At 41.5% G+C, this 12,786-nt stretch overlaps 1 protein-coding gene across 1 annotated transcript in view; it reads left to right on the forward strand.

The window, feature by feature from the left end:
* Window positions 1-12,786, forward strand: part of MAP9 (microtubule associated protein 9) — a 65,625-nt gene that overhangs the window by 14,313 nt on the left and 38,526 nt on the right. The window contains exons 5-6 of the mRNA XM_066573604.1: window positions 1,729-1,946; window positions 6,574-6,670. Of these exons, the coding sequence (XP_066429701.1) occupies window positions 1,729-1,946; window positions 6,574-6,670 (315 nt within the window). The remainder of the gene's footprint in view (window positions 1-1,728; window positions 1,947-6,573; window positions 6,671-12,786) is intronic.

A 12,786-nucleotide genomic window follows, 5' to 3' on the forward strand; every position in this document is an offset into this window, starting at 1 on the left:
GCATTTCAGAGTAACGCAAATAAGGGAGATGGAATAAAGATGTACATGGAGTCTGGCTTTGCTTTTAATTCCCAGTCATTGTTACAAGGCTTGTATAAAAGTTCTGACTTTGGCTTGAAGGAATGCTGCCTTCCAAAAGGTGACACTGTGGAGGTTTTATTCCATCTCCCTTATTTGCATATTACTCAGAGGAGCGTGCGTGGCCATTTGAGTCTCCTCACTCACCGTCTAGGTGCTCTCCCTAAGGAAAAAAGATAGCGTAGAGACACAACTCTGTAGAAAACCAGGTTAATGCAGTGCTGGTCTTTAACTCTAGATGACAGCAAAGGCTTTAGAACTAATTTTATGTTCTCCATGAATCTCCTTTATACCTTTTTACTCCTCAAATTGTAGCGCTGCCCCAGCTGTATATCCTGGCTCCTGTGACATAAAGCAAAAAATGTAGTCATCGGTAACTTTTTTCTTCTCCTGACTAAGAAATAAATGGTTCTTTGGGTTAACCATTTCAATGCTAGGGTAATTTTCACACTTTTAAATAGACACAAATAAAAACAATTGCAGTATAAAAGATCTTGTTATACACCCATATCGATATATTTTCTGAAATCAGACACTTGGCTCGTTGTGAAAGTACAATCCTGCTCTTCAAAAATCCACAATTATGTGCGCCTTCATGCAACTTTGCATCAAAGAATAAGATTTTTTAAGAAATGCATGACATGTACAAGCAAAACATATTAAAAATAATAATACAAGATGTGCAGAATGTGTACATGACACATATGCCTATATCTACATACATACATGATCTTATATTCACCAGAATAGCTATATGCTTACAGGACCTGTGATGAGGTCACCGTCATGTGACCGGGATAGAGATCGGCATCGGTGACTAGTCACATGACGTGACATCATCATTGGTCCTGTAAGCATACAGCTGCTGGCCGGCTCTGCTGGTTTAGGACCTGTGACAAACTCCAATCCGCCTCATTACATTATATTAGTAAGTGGCGAATTGCGCCACCAGAAACACTGGTACTAGTCTATTCATCCCCAGGACTGTGACTGTAACATGGAGACATCCTCTGTATCGAGTGGAAAGAAGGTTTCTACACCAACATAGAAGGGGGTTCTTTGCTGTAAGAGCGGTGAGACTATGGACATGATGACAAATTCAATAAAGTACAATAAGGGCCTGGACGTCTTTCTTGATCTTTACAATATAAAAGGTTATAGTCCCTGATTATTCCATAAGGGTCGGTGATCAGAGTATTATTCCGATTGCTAGATTGGAGTCGGGAAGGAATTTTTTCACTTAAATGGGGAAAATTGGCTTCTACCTCATTGGAGTCTTTTTCCTTCCTCTGGATCAACATTGAGGGGTAATAGGCTGAACTAGATGGGCATATATTACTATGTTTAATAGAAGACTGTTATACTTCACAACCCCTAAAAACAGAGGATTTGTCATATCTTGTCACAATGCCAGGACATGATAATCTTATTTAGGATGCTATAGCAATGTAGTATTTTCTTCAACCACCAGGTGGCAGTAAAGTATCTTTAATAAAAAAAAAAGTGACATGGTTGACACAGAGGGCTTATGGCCCAACTTTACTAACTTTATAAAAGCATTCTTTTCTCAATTAAAAAAAAAAAGATTAATTAAAAAAAGAAAATGATGTGATTAACGTTTAATAATTAATTAATGTTATTCATGTCTAGCTCAAGATTTGGGCATCTCCCTATCCGACGAAAGCTTTATGTCTACTCAACTGCACAGCAACGAGCCCGGAGAAAGCAGTCACCTGGAAGACAAAGCAGAGGGAAAATACTCCAGTGACAAACCGACTTCGCTCTCTGCTCCTTCTTCTCTAATGAGACTTAATGATAAAGTTTCTGCTTCTAAGACGCAGTTTTTCTCTGAGAGCTGTAGCCCAGAGGTAATTACAGTCTTCACAACTCTCTGCGTCTTTTAAACTGAAGAAAATGTTATAACTCATTGCTTTAATTAGAACGGTTTCTGTTTTGTATGTCGTCTTTGAAAGCCCGCAGCCACAGTAAATGGTTTTTGTCCTTGATGTGATGACTATAGTTGTAGGTACATGATGACAACTGCAGAAAAATGTGTAGAAAGAATTCTATGCAATCCAGACTGTGTTACGGCATTAGTTCTTGTTGTCTTGTTATGGAGGTGGGACAGGTCTTCGAATGCAATTATTTACCTTCTTTATGATCTACTCTCCGGATAGGTCATCAATAGATGATCAGCGGCGATCTGCAGATTGGGATCCCTGCTGATCATCTGATTCCTGGCTGCTAATGTTGTTAATGCTGGAAGCAGATAGTGCTGACAACATGGTAGTGGCCCGAGTGGGTATTGCAGGCACATTTCCCATTAAATTCAATGGAAGCTGTGCCTGCAATACCAACTCGGACTGTTAGACTATGGACAGTGCGGTCTGCTTCTTGCTCTGTCCATGTGTGAATCGGCTGATCCTGAGTGGCAAACCCCAGCAAATCATCTATTGATGACCTATCCTGAGGATTAAAAAAATTGCCAAAGTCCCGGTAAAAACCCCTTTAAAGACTAGCTTTTTCTATTTCACCTGGCACAAGCTGTCTTTGCTGCCTGTCGACTTCTCTCGACAACTGAAGACGGACAAAAAGTTGTCTATAGACCTCTATGTGTCTCTCTTCAGCTGCTGAAAGGAGTCGGCAGGCAACAAAGAGGACTAAAGAGCACAGGTGAGCGCTGCAACCACCTCATTTCAGAGATCAGCATGGATGGCAGCTGAGAGATCCTCCACTGATCAAAGCTTTTGCAAAGTTGATCTCACATGTCAAAAATTTGCAAAAAGTTAGTCCAGGAAGGTATCTTTCATACTCATCAGGTGCTCTGTTCCAGTGCTGTGTACCCGGGAAGTCAGTGCATGGCTTTTGCTGTATTATCATTAGATAACTGGTTGTAGCAGATTTTCACAGTTAAACCAAGGATTTTATGGGGCTTTAAAAAAAAAAATATGTAGGCTTAAAATGGTATAAAATAAAGTAAAAATGTATACTCACCTGCTCCAGGGGCTCCCTGTCCAGCATTGAAGTCCTAGAAGAAGACGGTCATGGACCTTTTATTGTGCACTGGACTACTCGGCTAATCACATGTTTCAGCAGTGATTCTCCCATGAACACTGAAGCCTGTGATTGGTTGAGCAGTCATGTGTACGATGAAGGGCACTTTACCACCTAACGGTTTCTTCCATGCTGCAGCGCTGGATGGGGAGCTGCTGCAGAATAGCTGAGTATACATTTTTTCTTTATTTTATACAATTTTAAGCCTCTCAACATTTTTTTTAAAGTCCTGGAAAACCCCTTCAACTCCCCTAACAATCATGTTAAAATTAGAAAAACCCTCACAAAAACATCACTTTTTATTGTAGATTCTATGTCTCATGTAAATGTATTTGATCTAGAAATCAGTCGCCTAAAGTGCATATTTTACAATTCAGTAACATAACTAATTTCAGCCTTAAAGGGGATGTCTAGCTGTAAACTATTGATAGCCTTTCAACAGAATAGGTCCTCAACATAGGTCAATGGGGATCCATTGCCAGGGACCCTGCCATTCTGCTATTCACTGGGCCAGTGAGCTTGTCTACTGAGCTGATTTCTGCAGGAAGCAGACAGCTCCGTTTTCACTGTAGTGGCCAAACTTGGTATTGCAGGCAAAGGTCCCACTGAAATAAATTAGAAATCGTCGCATTGTATGAGCACACAAACCCAGCAAAATAGCTGATCAGCGGTGTCCCTGGTGACAGACCCTGCCAATCTTTTAGTGAAGGCCATCAATAGCTTATAACTGGACAACCAACCCCTTTAAGAACCCCATATGTGACAATCAGAGAGCAAATATACTTTCTGATTGATGGTGGGGAGCTTGACACCTGTCTAACATCATCTTCCCTCCAGAACCCCACAGGCAGCTCTCGCTTAATGACTAACAGATGAGAGCTGCCTTTGATTGGCTGAGCGCCTCAGCCAATGACAAGCAGCTATTTCAGCAGGCAGGGATTTTAAATCCCCGCCTGCTGAAAAAACTGCATTACAGAGCTGGGGACAGCGCAGAGAGGATGCGGCTGAGCCCCAGCAGCTAAAAGAAGGTAAGTATGATTTTCTTTTTCCACTTTTCCTTGTTTATATTTAAAGCCCTTTCCTGAAAACCAATTACAGGATGCCGGCAGCTAAATCCCCTACCACAGCTGTCATCTGTGACAGCTGTGATAGGGAATTATTTTTCCTCACGAGGATGAAGGAAACATCTGTAGCATGCGGCAGATGTGCTTTTTATCCTCACGAGGGACATGGCAGCAGCAGACAGGTAAGTTGTTTTTTTTTTTAATCTAAAATTCTTGTTTTTTTAGGGAAGGGCTTATATGTAAAACCCTTCCCTGAAAAACAATGCACGGGCGCTGGCAGACCATTACCTTCAATAGAGCCGCCGGCAGCAGCCGCGGCTCCATTGAAGGCAATGTATGGACCTTCATACACACGTGTTTTTGCACGTACAGGGGTGCGCACCTATGTACACACAAAAACACGCTTGTGTGAAGCCACCCTTATAGTGTAATAAATGCTTTCATATTACAGTATATGATGAATAAATTGACATGATTTTACTTATATTGTGATATCGGTTTAGTTACTATGAAATTTAAAGGGCCTCTGTCAGGACCATTGAGCAGTCCAGAGAGGTATGTTTTATGCATGGGAGACCGTGCGTACAGGGCCATCTGAAAAGAGTCACTCGGTGAAATATCACAGTAATGAGGGACCAGGTGCATATGAAACATACCTCCCTGGACTCCCCATTTCCCTAGCTTTGAGTACTATACCATAGTTTATGCAGCTCATAGGTGCTGCCAGAGGCACATTTAGTGTCCTAATGGGTAAAACACAGTATTAACCCATTAGCTTCCATAACCTCTAAAAGTATGTTGCCAGGCCTGGTTGGAAAGAGGTAAATAGTATGAAGGAAGCCATGCTTATAAGAGTGTGAGCAGTTGGATACAGTAGGCGAGAAACAGCAGAGATTGCATAGAAGGTGGTACCTAAAGGTTACAGAGGAGATGTGGGCAGGAGCTTTGTCCTGCTCTATACTTGCTTTTGGTAGGGAATTAAATTTCAGTCTACGCTAAGTGTTCGTATTCCTGAACAAAATGCCAGAACTGCTATAGGCAAATAATATATAAAATGTAATAATAATAAATAATATACAGAGCAATAGAAGAAAATGGAGACTTAAGGAAAGAACAATTGCAGATTTGGGGCTTACTCAGACATGCGTATATCGGCCGGGTTTTCACGCCCGGCCAATATACGATGTCTCTCTCTGCAGGGGGAGAAGACGGGGTGGGCCGGGAGCAGTGCACTGAGCTCCCGCCCTCTCTCCTCCCCTCGCCACTATTTTCAATGGCAGGGGGCGGAACTTAGCTCCAACCCCCCACCCGCATTGCAAACAGTGGAGAGGGGGTGAGAGCTCAGTGCACTGCTCCCAGCCCGGCCCGCCTCCTCCCCCTGCAGAGAGGGACAGCGTATACCGCCTGGTCGTGAAAAAACGGCCGATATACGCACGCCGGAATAAGCCCTTGGATGCCATTGAGGGATTGAAGTGATAACCGGTATGGATGCTGTGATTGTAGCCAATGATCTTATATCTGGTACACCACCGTCATTTAGAAATGGCTTAACAAAATGATACAACTTCATCGTGGAGGACAGCTCAATAACTTATATTTCTACTATGGTATATTTCATTTTCCTATATGTCCAGATGTTTTGTGATTTAAAAATCAAATGCAGTTTAAATTATTATTTATTTTAGTGCCATTAATTTCCTTGAATGTTTTTGTCTGGTAAAAATGCAGGACAGGTGCAGGAACCAAACTGACACCATTATAGCTGATGGAAAATTAGCCTAAGGGCTTATTCACACAAGCGTATATCATCCAACTGTGAAGACAGCCGGCCGATATATGCTACCGTGTGATGCACAGGGCGGCGTATACACTGTCGAGCTAAGCTGTCTTCCCCTTCCCTCCCCCTCACTGGCTCTCTGCAATGGGAGGAGGCGGGACGGGGCGGGAGCTAGTCTGCTGAGCTTCTGCCCCTTGCCACTTTTTGCGATGGAAAGGGCGGAGCTTAGCTTCAACCCCGCCCCTCCTATTGCAAACAGCAACAAAGGGCGGAGAGGAGAAGGAAGGGGGATGGAGTTTAGCAGTCACGCTGCTAAACTCCCTCCCACCTCCCTCCTCCTGTAGCTGTCATTGGCTCCCATAGGAGTCAATGCAGCTGCCGTCGCGGATGTATCAGCGGCCGCCTGGGCGCTTTTACACTGCGGACATACGCCCCTGTGCACTGATGCATTGTAAACCAATGCATCAGAGGGGCAGCATATATCGGCCGGAGCGTGAAAACCCATCCGACATACACCCATGAGAATAAGCCCTTAGGCTTGCAAATTGTTAAAATTTGTAGTCATTTCTAAACAGTAATGTCTAATCTGTCATCTGACAGGGACATCAGCCGACAAGCCCACCATCACCGCCATCATTAGCAGCTGATACAAATAACAAGGCGATTTCCAAAGAAGAAGAAGCAGAAATGGTAAAAGGTATGCATGACAAGATAACCGCTTCTGCTGCTCATTTTGCTATCCATAACATAAGCCTCGTTCATTAGCAGGAGGCATGCAGATTTATTTTTCAAATTAGTTGGTCTTGGGAGAGTTTCATATTTTGGGTTCAAGGTATTACACTTAGATTGAGCTTCTACTTTCAAAGTCATGTTACTTCTTTCTATCACTCACAGCTCAGTTGGAATATTACTTACTCACTCAATTATTATGGCTTTATACTGCACATTTACACTGACACCAGCAGTAGCTTTATATTCCGCTGTCTCTGTGTATATATCTGGCCTTGTTCAGTTTTGTAGTATAGTATATACTTTATATGAAACCAAATCACCTTCCACATTTTATTAATCATATTGCAGACACTTAATATTTAGTACATGTTTATTTTTTAATCTAATAGATCTCTCTTGGGCAGACACTTCCCACATATATAGTACTACGGGACTCACTTTTACTTAGAGAGCTTTCGAGGTTTGCAAGAGTAATATCCATGATGCTATGGAGTGTGAAGGGGTTAATACGAAAAACGTTTAGTACCGTGTTAGCCAGTAGAGCAATGTGTGATTGTTCTTAGTGAGAGAAACCAAGTAATCTTATAGATATGATACCTTTTAATGGCTAACAAAAATACATGATGTTATAGTGAGCTTTTGAACCTCTCGGGGTCTTTCATCATGCTTAATTTATATTAAAACATATACAGATGATCACATGGGAGGGCACAGACATGGTGAACTTAATTTGCACTTAAATAAATACCAGAGACAGGATAAGAGGGCACAGATCTTTTGTGATTAATATCAGTTATATACATACCAGAGAGGGATGAGCATAACAGTAAATAATTCGTCCAGTGACAAGGAATGTGAAAGTCTATAGTCTGTTAATTGATGTTAGGGGGTCACCACCAGGTCAATGTGTTACCTCTGCTCTGGGTTTCTCATATCTCACAATCTCCATTGATGTAAAAACCCTCCTCCGAGATTCATACCATTTCTGATAGTATCAAAGGTGGTTATAAACGTATATTCCCAAATTCTTCTGTGATAATGGGTCTTAAAATTGCCTTCAAGGGTTTAATAGTCATTTCTGTAAGTACTCTAGGGTGGTTTGGGGTTAATATTCAAAAGAAACCTGTTACCAACTATAAGCACCATAAACTAAATTATAGTGCTTATAGTTTAGGTGACGTGGAATCCGGGGAGCCTTTTTTCATACTCACCTGGTCCCTCTTTCCTGCAGTGTTCCCAGCAAAGTCAAGCATGCACATAACCAGCGTGACTCTTTTCGGAAGGCTGTGCATGCGCACCTCCCATAGAGGTGAATGGGAATGCTCAACTTTCTGAAGGGCTCCTAGTTGGTGTGTGCGCACGCTGACTTCACCGGGGACACCGCAGGCATGGTGGACCAGGTGAGTCTGAAAAGAGGCTCCCTGGACTCCACATCACCTAAACAAAAAAGTGCCATAATTAAGTTTATGCTGCTTATAGTTGGTGACAGGGTTCCCTTTAACATCCATCTTATATATTTATAATAGTTGGAGCTTATTTTATGATATAATGCTGCAAATTATCTGCCTTATTTCACGCAGTTATAGCTGTCTTTCCACTGAGTGGATCTCACTATATACTGTAGATATATATATATGTATACAGATCTGACTGAGCTCAATACTAGCTGTATAAACCCATGCATACTGTAAGTAGGAGCATGAGTGGTGGCTACAGGCAGAAGTCATTTTACCATTTAATTCTGTAGCTTTTCGGTTTCTGCTGCCGAGTGACCCCCTCAGCTTCCCGCGTCCATTATTAGCTGCTATTGGCTACATGGGGGCCAAGAAAGCAAGGAGTCCCACCAAACGATTTTTACTTGTTGCACTTGTCCAAATCCATTTATAACCTGCCCTTTTGGAATAAACACATTGAATCAGGAATCGATGAGTGCCATTCCTTCAGTAACTCTTTCTTCACAATGCTCAAGCACAACTCCTAGAAGTAGTAGTCGCACAGCACTCAGTTTCTACCGGCCCTTGCGTCCCCCAACAGGGGCTCTTCTCCCATGTGCTTTACCTGTTTATGTTGCACTGTGGAAGCACCAGGTGTTGGCGACTCTTCCTATTAATATACAGAAAGTTCTTTATAATCGGAGGAACACTTTAACTGAGAAGTCAGCTGTGTATCTGCCTCTTACTCATGGCTTCCCAATGTTTTTTCTTTTTATTGCCTTAACAATGAGAAGTAAAACATCTAATTTTAGGAGTTGGCAATGCTAATATGATTGTTAAACATGTCCTGGTATGAAAAACCACAACTTTTGAAGAAGTTGCCAGGTCTTACTACAATACTGCTCTGATGTTGGTCTATGCTTATTTAACAAAATATGTTCCATCCATTTTTAGCATAGTGCTATTTTAACAATATCACTCCCGCCAGGCGCTGGCAGGGCTGGTTTACTGTCTAGCGAGGGCTCTAGCTCATGGGTACAGAAAGTGATGCTTTCTTATTTTTCACTGTTGAATTATTGGCAAAGAGGCTGTAACTTTCTCTATTTTTTTTACTAAACTTTTGCAACTCTTGATTTTGCATCCAAAATCACAGCGAAGGTAACATCTCTCATTTCACATGATTTGCCAGTTGTGATTGAGACAGATGAATCATTCATAGCTTATTAGGTTACCTTACTTCTATTACAGGATGCAGCTACATGATTCAGATTCTGTTTGGCTATTAAACAGCTTTTGTTGGCTGACAAGGTTAAGGGATGTGTTGCTTTTAGCTGTATAGAAGCAGCTTACAAGATCTATTTCTTGCTATACTTTTCCGGGATGCATGATATACCTAATTATTTTAATTTCAATGTTATTTACATGTTAGAATGAGAATTACCGTAGCATTTATGCTTTTGTAATTTCTTGTCTGGAACAAGGCTGGCGGCAGCACCCTACAAAAATGGTCAGGTGTTGGGGCCCACTGCGCATTGGGGGAGCCCACTTTACTTTGTGACTGACATTGTCATTACTGTATCTGGGCTGCACAGCAGTAGGTAGGTCCTACCGTGTATAGGTACAGGTCACTAGATTTCCAGAGGGCTGGACAGGTGAGCAGTCGATCAGTTACTGTGAAGAGGCGACCTCTAGTGCAGCAACAAGAGAGCAGATGCTCACAATGCGCAGCAGTAGGTAGGTCCTACCATATGTAGGTACAGGTCACTAGATTTCCAGAGGGCTGGACAGGTGAGCAGTCGATCAGTTACTGTGAAGAAGCGACCTCTAGTGAAGCAACAAGAGAGCAGGTAGTCACAATGCGTAGCCTTATCTTGGGCGCAGAAGAAAGATCTCTCCAGCCGACATTCCGGCTTTTCTATCTTTTTTACAACGAAGTAGCAAGCGTTTCCTCCACTCATACGCAATGTTAATTAAGCAAAATGTCTGATCTGAAAGCCACTGGCTGCTCCTTTCAGTTTGGGCCCCGTTGTGCATACGGACATAATATTAAGACCACAATGGGTATGTTTCTGAACAAAGGACAAACGGGTTTCCGTTTTAGGGTGCAAATCCTCATTTTCATGTGCACTTTAGAAAAAAAAATAGTCTTTAAAATTACATATTTTCAAAAATATGAAATTGTATTTTTTCTCCTCTTAATTGCATTAACTCCTGAAAAGAAACAGAGGGGTCAAAATATACCAGACCCCCTCAGGGAATACATTAAGGCGTGTAGTTTTTAAAATGGGGTCATTTGTGGGGGTATCTATCATTCTGACACCTATGAGCCTTTGCAATCTTGGCTTGGTGCAGGAAAATAAAGTGTTTCTCAAAATGTTAATAATCAATGTTAAATTTGTACGTCTCCTAAATGGTTAAAAAAGCAAACGTTTTTCAAATGTGCATCCAGATTAAAGTAAACAGATTGAAATATATATCTTATCAAACATTTGTACAGTATGTTTGCACATATTTGAGATATTGCAATTGAAAATGTGAAAAAATGACAACTTTTTTTCAAAATTTTCCCAAGTTTGGCGTTTTTAATAAATTCTATTGGTCTATTTTTACCACCTAAATAAAATACAACTGGATATGCAAAACCTTAACGGAGTTATTCTATGTTAAAGTGACACATGTCAGATTTCCAAAATTTGGCCTGCTCATTAAGGGGTTAAAGTCATTTTCTGATATTTTTTACATTGGTGGCAGTGGCAGGCACAAAGTGTGTGGAAAAAACCACACATACTCACCTCCCTTTATGCACTTCTTCACTGCTGGCCATTGTTCTGGTCCCCTATTTACATCAGGGGCGTCATCAGTGCTGTCCCGTAAACCTGCAACGGGGCTTCTACATTAGAAACTAACATGACAGGTCTACCGAATGTCAGCAGGCCTGCTGGCTGGGTGACGCAACCTGTCAGATTCCGCAGCACCGGACTGTAGGGAGTATATATTTTGTTATATACTTTTTGGGCTTGGGGAGCCCGAAACTATATAAAAGAAATAACTTGCAAAACCCCTTTAAGTCTCTGTAGAACAATTATTAGTGACAATGAAAAGCCCTACTAATGTATATAAACAGTCCAACCTTCCCATTTGATCTGGCATACTATTCTTGCTTGTCCCACCTACCATTAATTTATTATGGGATCTGGGATGGGACACCTGCACCACAACAGAATAATCAACTAACCATATGACTTACGTCCTTCTCAGAGTGTCATTAATACAGATTACAATGTCTATGTGAAAGTGTTCTTTGCCATAGCTTTCCTAGTTTGGAGTTAGAAGAACTAGAATGATATGTAAAACATAGAGATTTATTCTCTTTCATTAATCATACTCTGCCGGTAGATGATGTTATGACAGACCAAAGGCTGTGTTTGACAGGTACTTCCCTTCTGAATTATATTGGATTCTGATTATAAATCGTATCTGAGAGCCGTGTCGGAATATATTTTCCTCTGTGGATGGAATGGCCTGATTACTTTAGATGAAGATTGAGTTACACTTCACGATTGGAGAATTACCATTTTAGGACCTTTACACACACACAGATACTGAGTGTTACTAAACACTTAATTCTTCATTTTCAGACATTTTCCAATATAAACTGCATTCATCAAGCTGTGTGTTGGATTACCTAATTAGTGTTCTTATTTTATAAGGGACTCTTCAATGTCACAAATGACCAACTGCTTGCTGAGCTTACTGAGTAAACACGCTGCCTCGCAGAGAAAATGTCACAATGAAGACTTTGTTGCAGCATTATGTAATTTTCAGGTTATGTTCAGACAAACAAGTTATGCAAATTGATGCTGTCTTGGGCCAATCATACGATCTGGGAGCGTGATAATACGGGAAAACCATTCTACAAAGCACCCACAGAAACTGCTTTTTTTATTGGTTTTTGTTGGATCAAATGCCATTAAGAGCCATTTCATTAAACAGATGAGGTTACTAGAGGTTTCATCATAGGGCTATGTACAACCCGTTGCTCTTTGCATCATAATGTAGCAGAAACTCAATGAGATGCCACAACCATGGGTTGAATTTGGAGACGGTGGTCAGCAGAATGAAATGTGCATCATCGTATTGGGATTGGAGCACTGAGATGAACATCACAACACACAGATCAATGGATATCCGATGTCATGCCGTAACGGCTCCACAATCCACAGCTGGCAACATTTAACATAGTGAACAGACAGATTTGGATGCTCCAATGTCAACAATGACCGTTTTTGAAGGTTGGCTAATTGCGGTTAAGATATCTGTAGCGAAGACTGTCTCCCACACAGTTGTTGTCAACATTTGCAGTGGTGTCGCTCGAGAGCTACCTGCAAATCAGGAAGATGGAACAATACCTCTGCAACGCATCCTGCACATCAATGTCCGACCCTTTATACAGGTCTTAACAAATCCATACACAGACAGCTGTTTTGGGGTGTTTGATCCTCATCAGTGTGCAGTAGAATTCTGGCTTGGCTGGTGAGAGGCCTATGACATGAGTCCAGAGGGGTATTGTCTCTCCTTAAGGAGAGCACCCAGAAAGTGAGTGAGGAGACTTATAAGGCCATGTATGCTCCTCTGGGTAATATGCAAA

This window comes from Eleutherodactylus coqui, chromosome 7 (genome assembly GCF_035609145.1).
Source record: "Eleutherodactylus coqui strain aEleCoq1 chromosome 7, aEleCoq1.hap1, whole genome shotgun sequence".
Lineage (NCBI taxonomy): Eukaryota > Metazoa > Chordata > Amphibia > Anura > Eleutherodactylidae > Eleutherodactylus > Eleutherodactylus coqui.